Source organism: Scyliorhinus torazame, chromosome 3, assembly GCF_047496885.1.
Source record: "Scyliorhinus torazame isolate Kashiwa2021f chromosome 3, sScyTor2.1, whole genome shotgun sequence".
Lineage (NCBI taxonomy): Eukaryota > Metazoa > Chordata > Chondrichthyes > Carcharhiniformes > Scyliorhinidae > Scyliorhinus > Scyliorhinus torazame.
Window position 1 is genome coordinate 54609724 of NC_092709.1, and position 26563 is coordinate 54636286.

The 26563-nt window shown below is 49.5% G+C and overlaps 1 protein-coding gene across 1 annotated transcript in view; it reads right to left on the minus strand.

Annotated features, from left to right (window-relative positions):
* Window positions 1-9924: 9924 nt before the first annotated feature.
* Window positions 9925-26563, minus strand: part of fat4 (FAT atypical cadherin 4) — a 388547-nt gene continuing 371908 nt past the window's right edge. The window contains exon 18 of the mRNA XM_072495681.1: window positions 9925-12829. Coding sequence (XP_072351782.1) covers window positions 10938-12829 — 1892 coding nt within the window. The 3' untranslated portion in view covers window positions 9925-10937. The remainder of the gene's footprint in view (window positions 12830-26563) is intronic.

Consider the following 26563-nt stretch of genomic DNA (forward strand, 5'->3'; position numbering starts at 1 on the left):
CCACCACTGTATGGAACCAATTAACCCTGTATTGATAATAGGATGTATAAAAAAAATCTTTTAAAAATATTATTGATAGCTTTTCACTTTGGAAAAAAAACTCATTTTTAGCACAGGCCAATAAAATGTCGATCATACAAACACTTTAAAGTATTAATAGCTGCAATTGCAAATATTTGAAACCTCTTTATTTTGTGTAAATAAACATTGTACAATTGACAGAAGATATCAGAGAGCCAGATAAGTCAATCCAGCAATGTTTTCTCTGGGGCTCAGGTGTTTCAGCAATATCATGTTTTTGTTGGATCTCAGCCACGCCTCATCATGTATTATTGCTGAGAGCCCAGAAGTTCATTAGGGTATCAAAACACCTGAGCCCCAAAGAAAACATTTCTTGATTGACAGCTCTGGCTCTGTGATCTCTTCTGTCAATTTCACAATGTTTGTTTTTGCAAGATTATTATAAAGGGCAGTAGACCCATAATTAGAGTATCAAAACACCTGAGCCCAAAGAAAACATTCCTTGATTGACAACTCTGGCTCTGTGATCTCTTCTGTCAATTTCACAATGTTTGTTTATGGAAGATTATTATAAAGGGCAAGTAGACGTATAATTAGAGTATGAAAACACCTGAGCCCCCAAAGAAAACATTTCTTGATTGACAGCTCTGGCTCTGTGGATCTCTTCTGTCAATTTCACAATGTTTGTTTATGCAAGGTTATTATAAAGGGCAGTAGACCCATACCATTTTAAACCTGGAGACTGATACATCTAAAACGTCTCCCAGCCTGATTCTTATTCCAAGTACTATAAAGAAACTTGATCTCCTGATAAGAATAAATTATAAGTGATTAACTGTGAGCTTCTGAACATTCTTCTCTTTGATAATCTGGATATACAATTACAGTCATCAAAACCAACTGAACTACCCTTTTGGAGTGTTATTGCCACATTTTCTGGGCCTGCAATGATTGTTTTCCTAAGACGAGCCAAACACATGAATTATTCTTTTATTTACAACTTGTAAGAGTACACTATTCTCTTGAAATGTATCTTTCCTAACTGCTTGTGCATATTTGGACTATCACGGTGGATGGGTGAATAAATAATTCTCTTTTGTTAAACCCTACTGTTGTTATTTAAATTAACCATATTGTTCAGGATTTAACAAGCACAAAGATACAAGGGGTGTCTGTACTACTTCTAATAAAATGACAAGTTGTTTTAAAATATGTTTATGGTTTCTCTGGAAATATCGAGTAGAGAGAATCTTTGAAAATTGAAGTCAGACACAAATACACATGTACATATGACCCGATTTTAACTCGGGTTCTGGTAGGACAAGTGGTCGGCTCACTGCAACTCAGCCAACATGATGCCTGGGCTATTTTAGCTCCTGGGCCTCATTATCAGAAAATAGGCCCTACCTGAACCCAACAGAAATGCCATGGAGGCTGAAGAGCAGGAATGGGAAATTGCCTGGCAGCAGATCACTGATGGTTACCCAGGGAAATGGTCCCCAAGTTGAAGTCAGTGCTAAGGGCGTTAATTAGCTATTTGCATGTCCTATTTCCTGGTTGTAAGTCTCAAGAATACCTGCTGTGATATAGACATGGGGCACGATTCTCCACTCCCACGCCGGTTGGGAGAATCGCCTGGGCCGGCAAAATTTCCGGGGACGCCGGTCCGACGCCCTCCCGTGATTCTCCCAAGCGGCGGGAACGGCCCGGTCGAGTTTCGCGGGCCGCAGGCCGGAGAATCGCCGGAGACACCAAAAATGGCGATTCTCCGGCACCCCCGCTATTCTGAGGCCCGGATGGGCCGAGCGGCCAGGCCAAAACGGCGGGTTCCCCCCGGCGCCGTCCACTCCTGGTCGCTGCAGTCGTGGGCGGTGCGTGATTGCTGGGGGGGCGGCCTGTGGGGGGGATCCTGCACCGGGCTTCACCTGGAATGTGGGGTGGCCCGCGATCGGTGCCCACTGATCGTCGGGCCGTCCTCTCTGAAGGAGGACCTCCTTCCTTCCGCGGCCCCGCAAGATCCGTCCCCCATCTTCTTGCGGGGCGGACTTAGAGAGGACGGCAACCACGCATGCGCGGGTTGGCGCCGTTATGCGGCGCCGGCCGCGTCATCTATGCGGCGCCGCTTTTACACAAGGCCTGGCGCGTGTAGATGACGCTGCCCCGATACTGGCCCATTGTCAGGGCCTGAATCGGTCGGGACCGGGGCCATTCCGCGCCGTCGTGAACCTCGACGGCGTTCACGACGGCGCGGCCACTTCGGCGTGGGAGTGGAGAATCCCGCCCCATGATGTTTGCAGAGTTACGGAGACTCCTTTGCATCATCCTAAATGGCACTGGCTTCCTGGGTCAGGAAGTCCCACCCCATTTTTGCAGATACTATTACTCCAGTAGGGGCAAAGGGGCGGGATTTGACTCACAAGAGGGAAACATGAACCCAGCTGTGCCATTTGAACTCGGTGCTGAGTTCAAACAAATCCCATTTATGCTGGAGTGAGATCCATTTCTCGCAGTTGTGTGACTGACAATTTTTAAGAGTAGACATGAATGTTCAGAAAAAGTAACAGTACGAAGTCTTACAACACCAGGTTAAAGTCCAACAGGTTTGTTTCGATGTCACCAGCTTTCGGAGCGCTGCTCCTTCCTCAGGTGAATGAAGAGGTATGTTCCAGAAACACATATATAGACAAATTCAAAGATGCCAAACAATGCTAGGAATGCAAGCATTAGCAGGTGATTAAATCTTTACAGATCCAGAGATGGGGTAACCCCAGGTTAAAGAGGTGTGAATTGTCTCAAGCCAGGACAGTTGGTAGGATTTCGCAGGCCAGATGGTGGGGGATGAATGTAATGTGACATGAATCCCAGGTCCCGGTTGAGGCCGCACTCACGTGCGTGGAACTTGGCTATAAGTTTCTGCTCGGCGATTCTGCGTTGTCGCATGTCCTGAAGGCCGCCTTGGAGAACGCTTACCCGGAGATCAGAGGCTGAATGCCCTTGACTGCTGAAGTGTTCCCCGACTGGAAGGGAACATTCCTGCCTGGTGATTGTTGCGCGATGTCCGTTCATTCGTTGTCGCAGCGTCTGCATGGTCTCGCCAATGTACCACGCTTCGGGACATCCTTTCCTGCAGCGTATGAGGTAGACAACGTTGGCCGAGTCGCACGAGTATGTACCGCGTACCTGGTGGGTGGTGTTCTCACGTGTAATAGTGGTATCCATGTCGATGATCTGGCACGTCTTGCAGAGATTGCCATGGCAGGGTTGTGTGGTGTCGTGGTCATTGTTCTGAAGACTGGGTAGTTTGCTGCAAACAATGGTTCGTTTGAGGTTGCGCGGTTGTTTGAAGGCAAGTAGTGGGGGTGTGGGGATGACCTTGGCAAGATGTTCATCGTCATCAATGACGTGTTGAAGGCTGTGAAGAAGATGACGTAGTTTCTCCGCTCCGGGGAAGTACTGGACGACGAAGGGTATTCTGTCGATTGTGTCCCATGTTTGTCTTCTGAGGAGGTCGGTACTGTGCTCACCCCAGTCCAACGCCGGCTTCTCCACATCAGAAAAAGTAAATTAAGGTCTGACAAGCTGTCAAATTGTTTCAAGCTCACTGCCCTTTAAGTTAGGAAAAGCCATCTCACTATATCTTAAAAAAAAATTGGGGGTTGGATTCTCCGTTCCTGAGTCTCAGTGCTGACACCAACGGAGGATCCGTGGAGTTCCATGTCAGAAATATCGGTGCCATACCCGCACCGATTCCAGTACCGGTGAGGGACGAGCACTGGTACCGCGCGGAACACCAGAACATACGAAAAACGGTGCAGGAATCGCCGGGTCCATGATGGGCACTCGCAGGGCTGACAAGCTGCACACACACACACTGTTGGCGGCCGAAAAGATGGCACTGGTTGTGCTGGACTGCCTATACAACTGGTGGGTCGGCTGGGGCCAGAGGGCACCAGGTATCTCGCGGGCTGTCAGCAGCATGCTCAGCCGCATGGCTGCCGTGCCGTCTGCTATAATGGTGTTGCACACCCGTCCACACAGCCCACCTACTGGCCACCCCCCCCCCGCCCCTGGTAGAAGCCCCCGGCCAGCGACATGACTGTTGGCGAAGGATGGCGGTGCTGGACACTGTCCGTATGCCCTCTCTCTCTTTCAGCAGCCACCACGCCAGGTTCACGATTGTTGAGAGCACACATGGACCGCGCCGTCAGGAACTCGGCCCTTGGAAGTGGAGCATCATGGGTGGGCCCATTTATGATATGCGAATGAGGTTGCAACTACGCACGGCGTACATCGCAATGATGCCATTTTCAAGAAGGCAAAGCGACATCCTGCCGTGTGTAATTCTCCCCCCCGATCGCACACCCCAATTTCGGCATTGGCCAACGGAGAATCCCGCCCCATAGCTTTCAGTTTTAATAGCTGTTTATAGACAAATCTAAGGGCTACGATTATATCACTGTGAATGCTGGACTGCTTCAACAACTGATCATTATCACAGTGGGGGGATGGAAGTTTAGTTGATTGACAGCTCCAAGAGGTTATTATGGGATTATCGGTCTTTGCTCTGGGGTTACCAATATAGTTGTTTGCTTTTATATGGGGTTATGTACTTGAGAGAATTTAAATGTATTGAATCAGCTTTCATCAATGAGAGTTTTATTTAATATAGTCAAGTCTATAATAGATACTTAGAACTTTATTTTATCAGCATGGCTGTTAAAGTCTACTCATCGTGGATATTAGGTGAATTGGAATGGAGGGCATAAGTGGAAAGGGTGAGGTGGAAGCTATGTTGGCATGGGTTGGCACTAAAGTGGCATAGAGGTTATAAGGCACTGTGGGGATGAATGGGGGCATAAGTTGGCATTGAGGATATGAGGAGCCACGGGGGTTGGGCCAAGCGGTAGATTGGCATGGAGGGTATGAGGACCCATGGAGAGCATCAAGATCTATGAGGGTCTGGGGGCATGGGTTGGTATGAATTGGGCGTGGTGAGTGGCTGTTGGGATTAGGGAGTGTGAGGGTGAGGATTTATTTAACCACATAACAGGGGCAATGTCCCAGTACAATTAGGTGGGACTTTCAACCAGCCAGCCTTGGTACTCAACAGACCCTGTGGCGGTTTCCAAATTGTTCCTGGAGGTGGTGGGCTTGGGTCTATCATACGCTCGCTCCACCTACCCTCGGCACCCCCCCACACACCCCCCACCCCCGTCCATAAATATCTCATTATTCAAGTCACAGAAGTGAAAATTCAGTGAGACTGGAGCTGTCAAAATGTGGTTACTCTTATGTTAATGGAAATTGAAACAGCCTTGAAAATATTCAGGAACCCAACTCTACGACTTTCTGGGGAAGAGAATTTCACACATAGTAATGACACTCAAGAGAACAAATTATCCTAATCTCCATCTTAAAAGGGTGATTTTCTTTTTTAAAAAAAAAATTTATTGAAGGCATTTTAAAATATTTACAAACACAAAACGGCAAAATCAAGAGAACAATGGAAGTACAAGCCCCAACCATCACACCTGACCACAAAACGCCTCCCTCCCCTCAGAGACCACCCCGACATCCGACTTCTTTCCCCACCCTTTTGTTACCCTACCCCCAACCAGAGACCACAACTCAAACCAAACAAAACCTAACATAACCCATCCCCAGATGATGACTTAATCCTCCTTCAAGAAGTCAATCACCAGCTTCCACCTCGAAGTTATCCCCTCCTCCACCTCCTGAATGGCAAACTTAATCTACTTGATCTTTTCCAACTGCATAAATTCTGCCAAGTCGCTCACCCATACCCCCGCCTTCGGTCCTGCCAGCACAACAAAACCCATTTCCGGTCTATCAGGGATGCAAAGGCCAAAACATTGTCTTCTCTCCCCACCTGCACTCCTGGATCCTCCGACACCGCAAATAACACCACCTCCGGACTCGGAGCCACCTTCACCCCCAAAAACCTTTGCCATAACCTCCGAAAAGTCCTACCATGGGCAACGCTGCCTCATGGCGGCTGAGGACCCGGGTTCGATCCCAGCCCCAGGTTACTGCCCGTGTGGAGTTTGCACATCCTCCCTGTGTCCAGCGTGGGTCTCACCTCCACAACCCAAAGATGTGCCGGGTAGGTGGATTAGCCACGTTAAATTGCCCCTCAATTGAAAAAAAAAAGAAAAGGCCTTCCAGAAACCCCTCAACTTCGGGCAAGCCCAGAACAAATGAACATGGTTTGCCAGTCCCCCTGCACACCGCCCACACCTATCCTCCACTCCCGGGAAGAACCGACTCATCCTCAACACCGTCATATTGGTCCTGTGCACTGAATAAGGCGTAGCCTCGCACAGGACGATGACACATTCACCCTCCCTAGTGCTTCCATCCACACTCCAGCCCCCAACTCCCTTCCCAGCTCCTCCTCCCACTTGCGCCTAATCTCCTCCACAGGGACACTCTTCCACTCCATAAACACCCCATACATGTCCGCCACTCGGTCCCCCCAATCTCAATCTCGGATAGAAACTTATCCTGTACCACTGTGGGTGGCAGCAACGGAAACGTGGCACCTGCTTCCTAACAAGGTTCCTAACCTGCCGATATCTAAATCCATTCCCGACAGGTCACTGATACGTCCCCTCAAGCTCCTCAAGGTCTGCAAATTTTTCCCACAAATAAATCCCTGAAACATTCTGTCCCACCTGCCATCACACCCGGAAACTTGCGTCCATCCCCGCCGTACCAAACCTGTGATTATCACAGATCGGCGCCCACAAAGACATGCCTCCCAAGCCAAAGTGCTGCTTATACTGGTTCCAGACCCTCAGTGTTGATACCACCACCGGGTTCGTGGAGTATCTGACTGGTGAGAACGGAAGGGGCGGCCAAAATAGTGCCCACAAACTGGTCCCCTTACACAAGGCCGCCCCCAAAACGATCTCTCCTCCACCGCCCATCTCCTACCCACAGCAATGTTTGCTGCCTAGTAGTAGTTAATTAAATTTTGGCAATGCAAACCCTCCCCCCCCCTCGCTGCTCCCTCTCCAAGACACCCTCTTAACCCGTGGGGCCTTCCCTTCCCACACAAACCTCAAAATCATACCATTCACTTTCCTAAAAAATGACTTGAGAATAAAAATCAGGAGGTTCTGGAACACAAACAAAATTTTTGGCAGTACTGTCATCTTCACTGTCTGTACCCGATCCACCAATGACAATGGCAACACATGCCACCTCTTAAATTCCTCCCTCATTCCCTCCACCAACTGTGCCAAATTCAACTTTTGCAGCTGGGCCCAACTCTGCGCCACCTATATACCCAGGTAGCAAAACCTCGTCTCCACTAACCGAAACAGCAGTTCCCCCATCGTCTCCTCCTGCCGCCGTGCGTTGATTGGAAACACCTCACATCTCCCCGTATACAACTTATACCCCGAAAAATGGCCGAACTCCCCCAGCATCTCCATGATCCTATCGAAGCACCCAACCAAGTCTGAAATATACAAAAGGTCATCCGCATACAGCGAAACCTGGTGCTCGACAAACCTCTCCCCTGCTCAATGCCCCTCCATCCCCCTCGAATTCCTGAGTGTCATTGACAACGGCTCAATCACTCAGGCAAAAAGCAGCGGGCAGAGCGGACACTCCTGTCTTATCTCTCGGTGCAACCCAAAATACCCAGCGCTGACCTTATTTGTTCGAATACTCGCCCTAGGCGCCTTATACAACAGGCGAACCAAATCCATTAAAATAAAAGAACGAGACCACATGATGATTCATGGACTTCAGTAGTTCAAGCAGAAGGCCAAATACTACCTGACTGACTAGAGATGGAATAAAAACCGGTGCATAATTATTTATAAACAACAGCTATTTGCTATTCATCATCTACCTAATGCTCTTAGTGGATGTATGATGCCGGTTTGTACAGGCACTCACTCAGAGTGCTGTGGGTTTGAGTTACACTATTTCTCTACGGCTCTGTGGCCAGTGAAAGAGAATTCTGTGGGTCCGACAACTGATTTTTAAGATGTTTAAAATGATTATTTGTGAACCATTGTACTGAATCCAGAAATTAACCATGTTTCCCCATTTCAACCAATATCAGCATAAACTATCCTCAGGTGGGATAAAACTTAGGTTCGGTGAAAAATAATGTGCTGATTCAACAATGTGCCTTGCCTATCCCCAGACGAATACCTCTGACCACACCAATTGGACACTTCCATTTCCCAAATTAACCCCCCCATGAGAATTCTCTGACTGAAACTCCTAGTTTAGTGCCAATTTGTGTCAAATCTTGTGCAGTTTAGTTTAGAGCACAGGTTCCCAAACTTTAACATCCCTTTCATGAAAATGCAATATTTCACCAACCCTGTCGTAAAAATACATATTTTCCAAAGATTTTCTCTTTTATCGTGGTATAAATTATAAAAGCAGTGATCTTCGAAATAGAAAATGAGTTTTTTCTTACAACACTTTATTGCACACTATTAATATTTACATTTATTACATTGTTAATTTTATTACATTATCAAAACAGCAACACTCTTACAAGATTTCACTTTCCTAACTTGTATCACTTTGATTAAGCTTAAACCTGTGGTTAAACTGGAAGTTGAAAACTAATGTTGGGTGCACTCATGCGAACACAACATTATTGCACCTTTGAGTATGTGTCCAAAATTGCTGGATCCCAGTCTGCCACAAGAGGTTAGAAGGGGAAATAGCACTCTGCTAGGTGCCCAGGCTATTGACCACATCCAAAACCAGAGATGGGATGACGTTAATATTCAAACAGAATATTGACTCTGTCAGCTTGCGAGTTTGAGGTCAGGAGAAGGGCACCTGGGTGTCTTTCAACTCGAGAAAAAAAGCAGCACACAGCAGGATTATTTCGCCACAAAATGCAATAAGTGAAGGATAGCTAGCTATTAAAAATTACATGCACAAAATCAAACCTATTGATTTACAGAATTGCAGGACTCCAGGTGTGGCCCAATAATTTCCATTCTGCCCAGATTATGTCACCCACCAGGAAATGGAACCTTTAACATTGGGCTGTAGAGATGCATTAAATACATCTTTGATTTTCTACCAGGAAGAGAAGCAGCACCCTATCATTCCGATGGGAAGCGGTCCTCCCCCAGTTCTTCGATGGTGCATGAGGGACTGGGGGAGGACTCAAGAGAGGAGATCCCAGAGAAGAGGTAAGGGCCTTGGGCCATGGACCCACCATCAAGGTACTGGGGGACGATTTCAGGTGTGGTGGCTGTCTGTGACTCGGCGCCCTTCGCCTCCTGACCTGATTGCTAAATTAAGTCATCCGTCAGGATGTAAGATAAGAGGTTGGGAGGGAAAGAGCCACAGACAACATTGGCGAAGCAGGTGTGGAAGGGCGGGTAGGGGGTATGCAGCCGGAAGTGGATTTTAATTAAAATGCAGGTATTTGCCTAAAGCTCCACTCTTCTAGGCACAGGCAGCGCACAACTCTGAAGTGCAAGCATAAAACACATGTCGGCCACACACCACTCTCACAAGGTGTGAGTCAAGGTGCGTTTGGAACAACAGAAATCATTGGCTCGGTGGCCTGTCAATCTGGATGGTCTACATACCTGACTGGCTCTTTTGGACATTGGCCTGTCCTTCAGGATGGCCAATGAGCTCTGGGCATCGAGCTCGGGCCACGGTTATTGGGTGGGCGCCAAAGCGGTTCACAAACCACAGTTTGGAAACCACTGGCTCGAGACTGAGATTTGCCAAACTATTTTCCTTTAGGTTACAAGTACAGGTTCAATCTTTGCAGGATCGAAGTTCAGGGAAAGGACAACATGATGAATGATGGTCTCCAAATCTTACTTAGTTCAGGTAAATGTTATATGAGAGCAGTCAAGAGATCATTTTAAAGAGTTTTTTGTAAATAAATAGTTTATTTCTATATTTGGCATTTATGTGTACAAAGGATACAGTATGTTACACTTATATCAAAAATGGAAAAAAAATATTGATGTTACATAAGTAACAAATGCAGAAAGTACTCAATCTTACCTTCCCTGAAAGTAAGAAACATGAACCATTTTTAAAAAAACTTTGTAAGAAAATATCATCAGTAACAAACAGAGCTGTCTTATTTAAAGTTACTAAAATGGTATAAAAGTAAGAATCCTGGAAATAGGACATACAAAACAATTGAAAGTTTGCACCAGGATTTTGAAAGTTTGCTCTATGCCAAACTAGGCCAGATTTAAAAAAAAGTTTTCCCTCATATTGGCCCCATATCAAAAAGTGAAGGGTAACACTGCTTTTCGAGCAAGTGAGAACAATATTTTCTAATGCTAACTTTACAAAATGACTTTTTCTCCTAGACTGAACAGTTCACATAGTTCTATTGGGTGCTGATACATTTACTTACGGCAGAAAAAATTGCACACATTGAAGAAAACAGACCAACTTATTGTGGAGGGTAAGGGGGAGGGAGAGGAAAATCTACAACAGGGCAGTTCTGAAGCAGTCTCCCAACATTGGCACAACTGTTTAAATTGCTGGCCAAATTGTGTGCTGTTGTAGTGCCAGTGGCTGAATAATAAACACACTGTGCTCAAATAGATCAAACACACATGTTTTCAGTTCTGAAAAAGAAAAGTCAGGAAAAATATTCCGCAACTGCGGAACACAAACATCACTTTGATCCTTATGTGCTTTTGTGTAATAGTTCTTCTTGTGCTGCAAACGTAATGGAACCCTGAAAGACCATGTTCATTTAAGAACCAAATTCTTCATCGACAGAAAATTATGGGCTACTGCATTTGGCAATGTAGACGAGAGCAGGACATGATTTTGAGTGGGTTCCATTATACAACTTTTCACTGACAGTGAATTGCAGCTATTAATGTATTAAAGTTAACAGTCTATATAAATTATATCTATACATATTCTTCTGCTTCTGCGTCATTAGAAGTAGCTGCACTTTGTACAACATTTTTAAATGCTTCCTCTTTTGCCTCTGTTGTTGCATTTTCCGGAAGTGATGCAAGATCTTTGAAAACATCCACATAATTCCCAAAACCAGGACCCCAATTTAATAGACTGTCCCAGTTAAACGCTCCTGTCACAGCTCCATGTGGTCCAAGCTTGGGTTGTGTCCTATAGTCTTCATGACTTGCTTGTAGGGCTGCAGAGCTTCCTTCAGCCCTACGACCATGATATCTCCGTGGCTTCAGTTTGCCACCATAATTGTCTTCGTCATCTGCATCAGATTCATTGACTTGAGACAATTTTGGCATTCGTGAAGTGTACACTGCAGGTTTGTCCCGGTCATACTCAAACTCGGAGCAGGTGAAGGACTCATGTGAGTCACTGTCTGAAGATGATTCAGGGGCAGGCGTACCATCAGCTGGGTTTCGCATTCTGGAAAGAGGTCTTCTACAGTCATCATCTGAGGATGAAAGTCCATGATCTGCACTACAGATACTTGGGTTTCTTGGGCGAGGGGTATTGAGTCTTTCAACCTCTTCTATGGACAGTCCTACTGGAGGTGTGGTCTCCAGAGGGATCTGCTCAATAGGCTGTTTTAGGCGGCTGCCTGGCCTCGAGCCATGACTATGACCTGTCATGGTCTGGGGGCTTTTGCTTCTCCTTCCAAGTCGTGAAGCATAATTAAAGATGCCAGGCTGGCAAATATCTGAATGCATATCAATAGGACTTCCCTCTCTCCTTGAAAGGTGCAAATCTCTTGCTGGACTATTTCGGTAGAAAGTTCCTGGCTTTGAGAATGGGGCAGGACTATGCCGAGACAGTGGGTTAGGATTCTGGCAACTGCTGTGACTCAGCGGGGTTGTTCTTAATCCTTGACTATAGGAAGGCTGATAACTTAAACTGCTTGCTCCCAGTGGGAGAGGAGATTGTCGGGCAAACCCCAGTGGACTGTGTCTTTGAATGGAAAATTTAGGGGTGTGACTGCGGAAATGTTTATAGTGCTGTATAATGTCTGCATCTGAAGGAGCAATGCTGCTGGCATTTTCTATGTCATAATGTTCAAGCTCTGTTTCAGGCCCGATACACGGTTGCCCACTTGGCAATGTATCTGTTGTATGTGGGATGTCTGTCTCATCGAAGATCAAGTAGGGATTTTCCCTTTCAATTATATCAGGTTTTGGAACTCCTTCAGGTTGCTTTCTCACAGTCAGGTCATCATCATATGGAGGGAGGTGATCTGGATCATCAAATCCTTCATTCTCACTGCCTTTTTTCTTTTTTTCTTTCTTCTTCTTTGTCTTCCCATCGTTTTGTACTTTAGCCTTTCTGCCTCTGCACTGGTTACACAAGATCAGGCCGAGAACAATTAGAGCAAGGAATGTGGCACAGCTGCCAACTATCGCAGGGACAGCCCAGAGTGGCAAAGAAAGTTCCTCCGCTTGTGGCTTTGGACTGCAGGTGTATCCTTTATTCACCCCAGCTTTGCAAATAGTCCCTTCGGGACACTGAACACCGACACACACTACTACAGTCTCACATGTTTTACCGGTGTAGAGTTCAGGACACGTGCAGGTAAATCCAGATTTTGGAAGAGGCTCGCAGCTCCCTCCATTCTGACAAGGAATGGAAGCACATTCTCCAGGCGGGACACAATCGTATGCATACCACTGGTTAACGCACATTAGTCCACCTGAGCATGTGTCGCTTGAACACACATTAGGACCTCTACATCCTATCTTAACAGAAGGATCACTTTTCAATATTGTAACATCCCTGTGCTGTCCAGTGAAGGGCAGTGTTTCTCCATTGTAGATAAAATAAGAGATACAGCCATCAAAATCTGGAAAACAAGAAAAAGGTAATTTGTCTCAAATACTTCCAAGTCAAATTTGTACAAAAATATTAAAATCTTTCTTTTTCTGTTTGCGAAAGAATATTATTAGTCTTCGATTTCCTAAGCTTTATAGTAGCTGACTGACACATTTCTGCACTAAACAAATACCTAGTTTATACCAAGGATCCATGATAGAGAAGAGGTGTTTCATTGATGGGTAAACCAGTGAGTGTGGCTGGGAACTATGCCACCACGAATATTCGAACTTGTGAGTTATTTAGTTAATATTGGGCCCGGTTTCCTCTGTTTGCTGCTAGTATTATCAGATGATGTGAAACCAACACCACCGATAAATGTTTAAAAGTGTGACAGCGATCAAGGTCCCCAACTGGCCTGAGATTACCGGGCTGATTTTGTCGCGTTACCCAGGGCTCAATTTAGATAGCCAGCATTCCCGCTGGAACCAGGAGAATTCCAAGATTAAATATTCCAACAGAAGTCAGCTGATGTCAGGACCGCAAACACAATTTGCATATCAATCAATGTTGTTGCAGCTACTTCCTTCATGCTCCAAAGAAAGCAAAAGCGGTATAGGTTTGAATGCAGCCATTACCTGTATTTAGAGGGATTCATTTATGTCTGTGATCGTCATAGATTCAAAACATATATATGTAACAGTTAATACTGCATCTAATATGTCAATAATGCATTCAGCCCCTAATCACCTCCCAGAGGCCTACTCCAGTGGCTACACTCTTGCCCCAAAGACAAAAGAGCCATTTAAAAAAAGAAATCTGGTAACTTATACTGTCTAAGCTCATGCAATAAGACACAAACATGTTGTATTTCAAACTAAAATAAAAACAGCTGTTGGAAATATGCCATTAAAACACAATAGCTGCTATGGAAACTACTAATACTTTAAACTTTTAGTGAATGAAGTATTTCATTTATTTATAACAGAGCAATTTGTATGTCGACAAGAATGATCAAAGCATATTTTAATAGGAGAAAGACAACAGAAGGTATCACTCACTAAATAAAAAGGGTTCCCTCAAAGCAAATATGCTTTGGCAATCTGAAACCCTCAGGCATGAACACTGATTTTGGCAACTTAACTGCCTTCCCCATTTCCCTGCCTGTTTCTCTCCTCCAATTTCCACTTAATTCTGTCCCATTGTAGCACTGTTGTCACTTCCTTCTTGGCTTTCTGATGCTACTCATTGCTCCATTGAGATTGTGTGTGTTAATTACTCTTCAGTTTTCACCCCTTTTTATAACTCCTTATGGTGGACAGAAAAGGATCTGCTGCTCCATCTAGTCCAAACACTCATCATACCTAGAGCCAGTTTAAGCTGACAAAACCATAGTCTCTATTATGTTTTCAGATGCTGATCAACCTACTGTTTGTAACCCTGGCACTTCCTACTTTAGTTTCCAGATGTTTAGGATTTTTTCCCCTCTTTCTTTCAATCAGGTTTAGTCCCAGGAAGAACAATGGTAAACTGGGGCGAAATTCTCTGTTATCGGCGGAAAGTCCACCGATCGGCGAAAAAACGGGACGATAGTCTCCGGCCCGAAATGGGCTAGCAGCGACGTAACGGGATCCGCGCTTGCACAGTGGTTCACGCCGTGCAGCGTCATACGCGATGCATGGCGTGACGGCTCATAAGGCCGCGCAGCTCCCCCCCACCCGACCGGAACACCCGAACGCAACACCCGACTGGATGGCTGGCCACCGCTCAGCCCCGAGGTTCGAGTCACGCGATGTGGAGGCGCTCCTGGACGCGGTGGAGCAGAGGAGGGACGCCCTGTATCCCGGGCACGGCCGCAGAGTTGCCCCATGCCACAGCCGGCGTCTGTGGAGGGAAGTGGCAGAGGCCGTCACCGCTGTGGCCCTGACACCACGGACAGGCACCCAGTGCCACAAGAAGGTGAACGACCTCGTCAGAGCAAGCAGGGTGAGCGTCCCCCATATCCCCCCTCCCCCATATCCCCCCTTCCCCATATCCCCCCTCCCCATATCCCCCCCTCCCCCATATCCCCCCCTCCCCCATATCCCCCCTGTCCCATATCCCCCATAATCCCCCCTCCCCCTTATCCCCCATATCCCCCCTCCCCCATATCCCCCTCCCCCATATCCCCCACATCTCCCATATCCCCCCTCCCCCATATCCCCCCTCCCCTCCCCCATATCCCCAAGTGAATCCAGCCCTAACCTTAACCTCTGCAATGCACGCGCAACCGATGGCGTGCATTCATATACCTGCCTAACACTGTTGCCTTTTACCCCTGCCCCCCCTCCACAGGAGAAGCGCGCACACAACAATAGGGAGCATGTGAGGACTGGAGGAGGGCCCGCTGATGAGAGGCCACTGACCGTACACTAGGAAAGGGCCCTGGAACTGGCTGGCGGACCTGAGGACCGGGAGGTTGCTGATGCAGAGGTCGGGGGCCCACGAGCAAGTGAGCCACCAACAGCCCGTCCCCATATCCCCCCTCCCCCGTATCACCTGATCACTGCCTGATGTCTAACCATGCATGCTTCATTGTGTATCGCAGGACCAAACGTCGAGGCACCCATCCCCGCAGATGCACACCGCCCGCAGGATGCCCCTCGGAGACCACGGGAGACGGAGAGACCCGGACCCTCCAGCATGCGACGCCCGCAGGATGCCCCTCGCACACCACGGGAGACGGAGAGACCCGGACCCTCCAGCATGTAACGCCCGCAGGATGCCCCTCGCACACCACGGGAGACGGAGAGACCCGGACCCTCCAGCATGCGACGCCCGCAGGATGCCCCTCGCACACCACGGGAGACGGAGAGACCTGGAGCAACAGGGAGACGACACCCCCGTCACGTGCGGGAGCGACCACCCAGCGATGAGGGGGGCAGCCACAGGCCCCCGTCACATCCGAGCCAGGACACCACTACCCAGGACACCACTACCCAGGACACCCCTACCCGGGACAGCACTACCCGGGACACCCCTACCCGGGACAGCACTACCCGGGACAGCACTACCCGGGACAGCACTACCCGGGACAGCACTACCCGGGACAGCACTACCCGGGACAGCACTACCCAGGACACCCCTACCCGGGAAGACGAAATACCGGACAGTGACTCAGAGTGGATGGGTGGAGACGAACCCCCACCCCAAAGTGCCATGGAGTCAGAGTGGGACGAAGAGCATGACACAACGCCACTGCTGTCACCAACACCCTCCACCATCGCAGAAACACTCACCACGGTTGGGCACTTTAGTGATGAGGCGTCTGGTACACTCACTGGTGCGCACAACACAGCCGTCCCGGTACAGCAGGTGGAGGTAGGAGCAGCAGAGGGACCGGGCGGTCGGAGGGCAGCCCAGGCCAAGCGAACATCTGCCGCCCAGATGGATCCCGGGTTCCTGCAGTTACCACACCCACACATAGATCCGATGCAACCACCGACACGGAGACGAGCGAATAGGGTGATGGGTGGCTTGCGGCGGCTGCGGTCGCAGGTGGAGGAGTCCACCCGCGTCCAGGAGCTGGGAGTGGTCCCGGTCATGCGTGCCACCCAGGCTGACACCGCACGGGTGGCGTCCGCGGTGGAGGCAATGGGTGCGATGGTGTCAGACATGGGGAACAGTTTGCGAGGCCTGGGGCCTTCCGTGCAGGCGGCGTCTGTGGCCCAGGAAATGGCTGCCCTCTCACAGGAGGCCATGAGCCAGTGCCAGCGCCAGATGGCAGAGGCGCTCAACGCCATAGCCCAGTCTCAGCAGGCCATGGCCCAGTCTCAGCAGGCCATGGCCCAGTCTCATCAGGCCATAGCCCAGTCTCTGCAGGCCATGGCCCAGTCTCTGCAGGCCATGGCCCAGTCTCAGCAGGCCATCGCTGAGGGCATCGGCGCCAGTGGCCATGTGCGAGCCGGCATCGCACTGTCACAGTCAGGGTTTGACAACCCTCTGGGCTCCATGGCTGCAAACCTGCAGACCCCTGTCAATACCAGCACGGGCCTCCAGGACTGGCAGCGCCAGATGTCGGGGGCGCGTCGGATGGCCAGTCCGTTCGCATCCCCCACCCATGTAGAGGCCTGGGGGCCATCGGGCACCCCGAGGGAGGAGGAGGTGGTGTGGTCAGTCCCGGCTCCCTCTGTTGGGGAGGTCCCGGTACACCGCGACACCTCGGACTCCCCCCCTTCCGTCCCAGGTGCATCGGGTGGGCAACGGGCAGGACAGGCTGGCAGCTCGCCATCCCAGTCGCCCGGGCCGCAGCCTGGCCCATCTAGGCCAGGACGCCCCAGGAAACGGCCGCCAAAGGGATCCAGTGTCAGAGGGCAGGAATCACAGGAGTCCACCTCCAGTTCTGCTGTACCGTCTGGGGAACCACGTAGACGTAGTCAAAGGGCCCGTAAGGCCAAACAATTAGACACTGAGTAAGTTGGCACGGGTGCAGGGCACAGATGAGTTTTAGGGGCTAGGGCACGTGCATGAACTCCTTTGGTTATTAAAGTCAATGTTACACCTACCGAAGCTGCCTTTGTGCTCTGTCCAAAGTGTGCGGGCGTGTCATGTACGTTGAGCGCAAGCGTGTGTGTGACGGGTGGTCTTACCTCAGCCCCAGGTGAGTCTGCCCCCTTCTCCCTGGGCCGCCATCAACATCCCCCGAGCAGAGGACGGGACCGTGCGCTGCAGTGTCACAGCCGCATGCAGGGATGGTCCGGGTGGATGGTGGTACTGTGGCCATGGGTCAGACATAGTCCAACGATGTAGAGCCAGGAGCTCATCGCAGGGCGGGTTGTCATCATCCTCCATGGCCTGCGATAGACACGCGTCCACCCGCAACTGTGTGAGCCCGGCCCGTTGTGCCGCCGGTGGACCGGCAATTGGGGGGGGGGGGGGGGTGCATGCGGGTGGGGTGTGTGGGGTTGGGGAGGGGGGTGAGGGTGCTGGGTGGGTGGATGGGTGGGGGGTGTGGGTGGTCGGCTGTTGCCATGGTGTGCGGTCTGTGGCCATACTACCCGATTCCCACGCCCATCTAGTCAGTGAAGCGGGCGGCTATCAGTCTGTCCCCTGCCCGCTGGGCCAGCCGGTAACGGTGGACAGCCACCCGCCTGTGTCTACCCCGTCTGCCCTGACCAATGCCCCCATCCCCCTCATCTGGGGAGGACTGGGCCTCTTCCTGCTGCTCCTCCACTCCGCCCTCCTCTGCCTGCGGCACATCGCCCCTCTGCTGGGCTATGGTGTGCAGGACGCAGCACACCACAATGATGCGGCCGACCCTATCTGACCGATACTGGAGGGCGCCCCCAGAGTGGTCCAGGCACCTGAAACGCATCTTCAGCACGCCAAAGCACCTCTCGATCACTCCCCTTGTCGCTACATGGGCATCATTGTAGCGGTTCTCCGCCTCATTGCGTGGCCTCCGTATAGGCGTCATCAGCCACGATCGCAATGGGTAGCCCCTGTCGCCCAGCAACCAGCCCCTCAGCCGGGGATGGCGTCCCTCGTACATGCCGGGGATGGATGACCGCGACAACACGAATGAGTCGTGTACACTGCCTGGGTGACGGGCGCAGACGTGCAGGATCATCATGTGGTGGTCGCAGACCACCTGTACGTTCATCGAATAGGTCCCCTTCCTATTAGTGAATACGGCCCTGTTATCTGCAGGTGGCCGCACGGCGACGTGCATCCCATCGATCGCGCCCTGGACCATGGGGAACCCGGCAACGGCAGAGAAGCCCACGGCCCGGGCATCTTGGCTGGCCCGGTCCACGGGGAAGCGGATGTAGCAGTGCGCCATGGCATAAAGGGCATCTGTCACTGCCCGGATGCACCGATGTCTGCGATATGCCGGACAGGTCCCCACTCGGTGCCTGGAATGACCCCGTTGCATAAAAGTTCAGGGCCACAGTAACCTTGACGGACACGGGGAGAGGGTGTCCCCCGCCAGTGCCACGCGGTGACAGGTGTGCCAGCAGGTGGCAGATGTGTGCCACGGTTTCCCGGCTCATCCGGAGTCTCCTCCTGCATTCCCGGTCCGTGAGGTCCTGGTATGACTGCCGGGGCCGGTACACACGGGGCGCCCTCGGGTGCCTCCGTTGCCGTGGGGCCGCGACGTCCTCCTCCCCCTCCTCGTCCTGTCGGTCAGGTGTCCCTCCAGCCTGGGCGGCTGCTGCCTGCCCCTCTGCGGCAGCCTGCGCCGCCTCTCTGGCACCCTCCTCCTCCTCATCCAGGGCAACATAGACACCACGGCAGCCAACATCGCTGGATGGTCTGAAAACATGACGGCCTGGTGGGGGGGGAGGAGAACGACGACATGTCATCATTGCCCATATCCCCTCCTCCCCCCAGCCAGGTGGCATGGACCGCATGGGTCCAACTGTTGGAGGCTGGCACCTGGCCAGGTGGACCAACTCATTTGCTCTCCCATCACCCTCCTCGGCACGGACCCCCTCCACAACCTCCACCCCAGCACGGACCCCCCCCAACCCCCAACCTCCACCCCGGCACGGATCCCCCCCAACCCCCAACCTCCACCCCGGCACGGACCCCCCCAACCCCCAACCTCCACCCCGGCACGGACCCCCTCCCCAACCTCCACCCCAGCACGGACCCCCCCCCACCTCCACCCCGGCACGGACCCCCCCCAACCCCCAACCTCCACCCCGGCACGGACCCCCCCCAACCTCCACCCCGGCACGGACCCCCCCCAACCTGGCACGGACCCCCCCAACCCCCAACTTCCACCCCGGCACGGACCCCCCCCCAACCCCCAACCTGGCACGGACCCCCCCCAACCCTCAACCTCCACCCCGGCACGGACCCCCCCCAACCTCCACCCCGGCACGGACCCCCTCCCGGCACTCCCCCGGAGCCCAGCCTACTCTAACCACCCACCCCCCCGCCCGCCGCACACACACACACACAAGCCGAGAAACACCTCTCCTCACGCAATCAGTCTGCGGCCACGCCATTTCCTGCCCAGAGCCAACCCCCCAGGCCGTCACTCACCTCCTCGCTGGTCGGCGTGAGCCTGGAGCACCGGGTCACGCCGATGAAAAGGAGGTTTGATTCACGTCGACGTGAATGGTCATCACGTCGACGGGACTTCGGCCCATCCGGGAGGGAGAATATCGGCAGGCCGAAAATCGGCTGCCTTGCGCAGACCCGTGACATTCTCCGCGGCAGCGGCGCCATTAACGCCCCGCCGACTTTTCTCCCTTCGGAAACTTAACGGGGGCGGGATTCACGGCGGCCAACGGCCATTCTCCGACCCGGCGGGGGGTCGGAGAATGACGCCCCTGATTCTTGGTGTATATAATTAGCACCGGATTTCAGGGCAGAAAGCTAGCTCATATGCTAACCTTATGCTATCTGGGGAATAGTTTTGTCAATTAGCATTAATAAAATAAACTTTCACCCACACTTCTAGACTTGTTCCTGGGAGTAAACAGGTGTAACACACCTGGGATAATTGCAAATATGTGCAGAGAAGGCGGATATGCAATACCATTGACACTCTGATGAGATGCTTACACCTTAGGTGTCATGTGCACCTGTGTGAAACTTCAACATTGTAAGGCTGCCCTGTGTATCCCCATAATGTGCCAGGAGAATTAAGGGTCTTGAGGCTCAGTAGATGGTGCCCTTGCCCTTGAGGCCGAAGCTCTGGGTTCAAGTCCCTTTCCAGGACTTATTGACCCTGGAAGAAGCTTCAATGATGTGATTGACAATCAGCCTGATAGTCCTTCCAGCACTTCCCCAATATTCGGAAAAGGGAGGAAAACGTGTGCTTGAAAATATGAAACAAAGTGAGACAGAATTGTTGGTAAACATGTTAGCAGCTGCAAGTGCACATCAAATGTGCCAATACTATCTGTACTCTGGACAGATTGCTCCATTTGTGCTGACAGTAGAGATTTTGTTCTGGGTGTAAAGTGGAAACATTTTCTTGTCCAAAAATGTAAAAGGGATGGCAGCAAATCAAATGTTTGACACCTCTCCTGATTTTAATTTCCGAAAGTGGGAGAGATGCAAGACAGGCTGTCGATTCGCTGTCACCCATGTTGTACCACCACATAACATCAAAATTACCCTCAGTATTTATTTTATGTTACTAAATTTTGAAGTTAAGATGGAAGCTGACACCTATTCACTGTCGTGTTAAGCACACTGAGATAACACGGGCTGCAGCTGGATGCAGCTTTAACCGAAAGATACTCCAGACCTTGAAGTTAGTTCAATCTGATTTACTGAACCTATCACACAGTTAGCACAGTTCTCTGTGAGTTCGACTATCTGCTAACCTAAGTGTGATTACTCTGTCTGGCTGAACCAGACAAGCTGGTGAAGGTGTTATGTGATATATACATCCTGACTCACTCTGTAGATGTCCCCAGTGGAAAGAGGCGAAGTGTGAGTGCCTCGTGCCTTTTATAGTGGGAAACCACCCCCAAGTGCTGCTGATTGGTTTTGTCCTGTTCTCTGTGCTCATTAGCTGCCTGTCTATATCTCATTATGTGCATGTCTGCATATCCTGACATTGACCATACCTCAAAATGGAATCCGCCTGTCAGTGAGAACGCACAAGAAAATGACTGGTCCTTCGAGGAATTTCAACATTTTATCTGTGAGTTTGAATTTTGTTCTATTTGACCACTTTATTCTGGGTGTAACTAGGGTGGTCAACATAAAACAGCTGGGCGGTGGTGCTGGTAATGGCAGTTTGGGGTCAAGGGGATGGTGTTCTAATGTTAAAGCAGCCAGCAAAAACTTTCTGCGTCACAGTCGACCCAGGAAAAAGTTTGGAGGCAGCCGATGTGGCTGCTGGATGCGGAGTTGGCCTGTTTAAAAGCCTATCTTGTTGCTCTAGTACTTTGGCTAAGTTAAAATAAAAACACAACGACCTCACACCATCAGTCTCTACAGCTCTCACAGATTACAACCTTCTGAAAGAAGAAATTCCTCCTCATCTCTGTCTTAAATGGGGTCCTAGACTCTCCCACAAGAGGAAATTCTCTCAGTACCTACCTTGTCAAGCCTCCTGAGAATCCTATCAGGTCGCCTCTCATTCTTCTATGGGACGTGCTCACCATTTTTAAAAGGCTCCCGAGTCATTTTGACTCAGTGAAAATCAAGGCCTTACTGTCCAGCAGCAAAAAGGACTGGTTCACGGGAACAAGTCATTTGAGGGAATTCAATTCTATTGAATTCAACTCAATCTTTATTGTCCATTCTGAAATTCATTGCTGCCGCACAAAACTAAGTTTGCTTGCAATGAGGCCATAAGGGATCTGGAGTAGCCTAAATTGAACTTCTTCAAGTTTACCAAATCGTTTTTCAGGTTTTTAAAGAGTCTTTTACAATTTCCTTTAATTTCTTTACAAGTTTTTTTGATTTTTTTGTACTGTTGTTTTAACTTTTTGAAGATTTCTTTAAATATGTTGAAAGAATACATGAGAAACTTTTTTTTGTATATTATTAAAGTTTCTGTTTTACTCTAATCTTGTGGAGTGGGTGTCAAGAACCAATGGAATAATTATCAGACCTCCCCTTCTTTGAGGTGGGAGAGGAATTTGGTTCGAAAGGATGACCAGGCTTCACAACCTCTGGCTCCTGCCATTACCTAGACCTCCAGATGCAAGAAGAGCTACTTCGCTGTGACTGCTCGGCAATGAGAAGGCCGCGCTTTGCTTGTGAAACAATCGCTGAGCTGTGCCAGCTGTCAGACAGATGTGGATACAGCTCATAAAGAGGACCTTGAGCTGATTACGATTTGAACCTGCTGCCAAATGAGTCTTGCCATTACAGTTCCCTTTTGGCAGCAAAATGAACACAGTTGCTTGCTGATATTCAGCTATTCTCCACGACTGATGTATAGCAGCAGGAAGGAATCGAGGTAGCATTATGGTTTCCCTTTAAGAAAAATAACGAGTTTGATGGCACTCCGCATCCAATCAAATAGAATGCAGCCTGGATTTCAGAAATAATTCTTGATAGGATTAGTTACAGGTACTGGCAATGAAACAACTGTTGGGTGAGTTTTCCACTCATTTCCTTTGTGTTCAGCTGGAAGTAAAGGAATACTTTCAGGAAAGTGAGGGGTGTGAAGGATATTCCCTGGGGAAACATGTTTACTACAGTGCATGGTCTCCTGTTACCTTCTTAGTCCTGGACACTCAGTGAACTGTGGATATTACATTTGGGGAGGGGGAGGGGGGTGGAGGAAGGTGAGAGAGAGATGCTGATGGTCGCACTCACTGTCTGGAAAATGGGCCAAGTTCATTCCTCATGATACTCCATCCCTCGAGTTCTAATAGTTGGTTCCTTCTTTACTAGAGCACGGACAGTAACATTTCAAATGAAGAGCGTGGTTTCTCAGTGTTACAAGTGACAATTTGCCATTAAAAAGGCGGTGTGCACAGACTGAACAGAAAGCATTGGCACTCGGATGGGAGCTCCCACCTGAAGTTCAAAAAATAGACACTGATTTAACAGCAGTGCTGTCATTTTGAAGCTGAGTGCTCCAGCTAACACCATCCCTTAAACATGCACAGCTGAATACAGTAGCAGGAAGGACACTCCAGCAGTGCTATGTAAAGGGATCATCAAGTCTTTTTAGGTTAGTTGCTGATTGATTTCTCCTGACTGTTATCACAATTGTGTAAGCGTTTTTGGTTTCTAGAGTTCTTTAAAGTTACTAACGTCCATCGGGAGCAGTTTGGCATGTGCTGAATGACTTTACCCCGGTCTGCATAAAACACTTACTCCCAGACATTGGTGTAGACGTTATCCTTGGAACATGACATGACTGAGAGAATGAGCAGATATACTCCTGCCTGTGTTGCAATGGAGCTAAAGTATTGGCCAGCAAAAACTGTACTGTGGAGTAAGCTACAATTTCCATACTGGAAAGCTTGGCCTCCAAGCTCTGTGCAAAACCGTTAGACAAACTGGTGCCAACTCCTCTATGCTCCGACATCTTGCACGCAGGCTTTCAGTCAGGCCTGTCAGTGCATCAAATGTTTCATTATGTGTACCTTTAACCTTCTTCTGTATGCTGCCCATCGAAGGCCACAACTGAGAATGTGCGCACCCTCCAGTAAGCCGTCTCCCCTGCCATGAGTCCTGGCCATGCCTCCCTGTCACCGCAAGCAGATCCCACCTCTAAGCTATCCATGAAAGTATGCACAGTGTCAGGATCTGAGCTGGTGGCTTTGAGTATATTAGTGAGCGAGTGTGTTTCTTTGTCATCACTATCTTCATTCTCTCCCACCACAGTCAGGGTTGCAGTTCTCGGGTATCTCAAGGGTGCAGAAGGCACAAGAATAGTTTTGTGACGAGAGATGGGAACAAAAGCCACAGGTCCATGCTTACACCAGCTGCAGCTTGTCAATTAGAAGACATTATGGGATGGTGGGAAGTGGGATGTGAGAAGGAGAATCATCTATGAGGATACCGTCATCTTCAATGGTTTCAGGCTCGCTGATCGCAATGGCCTCAGAACTGGTTGCTCCAATGATGGCGACCTCTGCTCCATTGTGGACAAACAAACTTGCCAGTCCCCCCCGCCCCCCTGGTTAGCTTCAGTGGCCTCCGGATATTCACCAACTTGTCCTTAAAGAAGTGTAAAGTGTATCAGTGAGTGAGGTGCAATGTGTTTTGGTAATGTGGCTATTATGGCTGCAGAGCTGGCCATGAGTCTGAGCTGTGGGAGTGATGTTTGCTGCAGTGCCAAATACGTCAGGGTGAGGTGAAGCTATGAATGTTAAGCATGAATTGTGTTTGATCACTTTTTTTTCTTCATTTCCATTTATGGATAAATCACATCTCTCCTCTTCTCCACGACCTCCACTAAAACATCTGGTGCAGCTTCACTGCACTAATGGGGGTGCCATTATTGATTCCTCTTCGGATTCTATTCCATAAAACATTCCAGCAACTGTTCCAACAAGAATGCAGCTCTAATGCATGCACTAATCATGCAAATCAGCAGGAAGCACAAAGCTGCCATGCTGACAGCGTCTGAAGCAATGGGGGGGGGGCCTTCAACATACATTGTATTAATGCACATTGTAATACCGTGCCCGTTTTGAGCGATGTCCAATTTAGACACCGTTAAACTTGCGAAGAAACCCCAACTTTAGGCATTGCTTTGTGCAATGTTACAGCAACAAAATGGCCTCCCTTCAATCACAGCATAGTATTTTGTTCTCTCCTCCGGTCCACACTGCCTATCAAAGGCGCAAATAGTACCTCAAGCTCCTCAAAGAAAACTTGCTTTGTTCTTCGGAGTATAACGCCGGCACGTTGAACAACAGTTGTAGTGTGCTAAATCCATGATGAGGAAAATTAAGCCTCCAGTCTCCAGCTTCTACCGGTCAGACTTAGGAATGGTTTCAATTGTCGACAACCGTTACATAATGCAAGAATACAGATGAATACATCAGATCCTAAACGGCTGAACCATCAAGGAAGCTTTGTTCTAAAGGTTGTTCAGGTTGTATATTGTTTAAAAACATTAACAGATGTGCCGGAATTGAACAAGATGTGTCTTAAATGACCAGCAGGTGTCAACAGTAAACAGACGATATAAGCCCTGCCATTATATCGCATAGAGGTTAACTGGTATAATTTATGGTCCTTTTCTGGTTTTCAGTTCCCTGCTTTGTACTGCCTTCACACAGTGAGGGCTTTAAGGGGGGCTCCACGTGAGTCATCTTCCGTATAATATCCATCAGGTAAGTCTGACATGCTACTTTCAATATATAGTCTTTATGGCTTTTGTGCAATTATTTTTCTAAATATATTTAAACTATGAATTTTAACCTCAACATAAGGGTCTAACAGTGTGGTAATTGCTGCTTTTCGGAGTAGACAGAAGATTTCGGAGTAGACAGAAAGGCAGCACGGTAGCATGGTGGTTAGCACAATTGCTTCACAGCTCCAGGGTCCCAGGTTCGATTCCCGGCTTGGGTCACTGTCTGTGTGAGTCGGCAGGTTCTCCCCGTGAGTGCGTGGGTTTCCTCCGGGTGCTCCGGTTTCCTCCCACAGTCCAAAGATGTGCAGGTTAGGTGGATTGGCCATGCTAAATTGCCCTTAGTGTCCAAAATTGTCCTTAGTGTTGGGTGGGGTTACTGGCTTATGGGGATAGGATGGAGGTGTGAGCTTGGGTAGGGTGCTCTCTCCAAGAGCTGGTGCAGACTCGATGGGCCGAATGGCCTCCTTCAGCACAGTAAATTCTAAGTTTGTTTTAGATATTCCATGTAACCTCAAATGCAATATACCCTGTAGTTAATTGGTAATTGCTCACTTCATTGAACATAATCACCACTCAACAGGTGCAAGGTTCACTTTGTAGAAAAGTATTTTGTGATAAGTGCTGGATTTTACACTCCCCTGCCCATAGGTTTGAAGGGGCATGTAAAATATAGTGGGTGACCTACCCGCCCACTCCCAACCTATCTGAAATGTTATTGGGTTGGGCAGTCCATCAGCCCTTGGGTTTATTGAGGCCCGTAAGTAGCCAATTAATGGCCTATAAAGGCTTCATCTGCCACTGGTATTTTACTCATGGCAGGGTGAGGACCATGGCATGCGGGAGGTCTGGCAGCTTTAATTGGGTGGGCTCTTGTGTCGGGGGGGGTGGGGGGGGAAGAGAGAGAGAGAGAGAGAGAGGACGTCCTTTGCAGGTACTCTGGGCTCACTGAAGGCACCCTGCAAGAACATCTCTCCGTTTAATCTT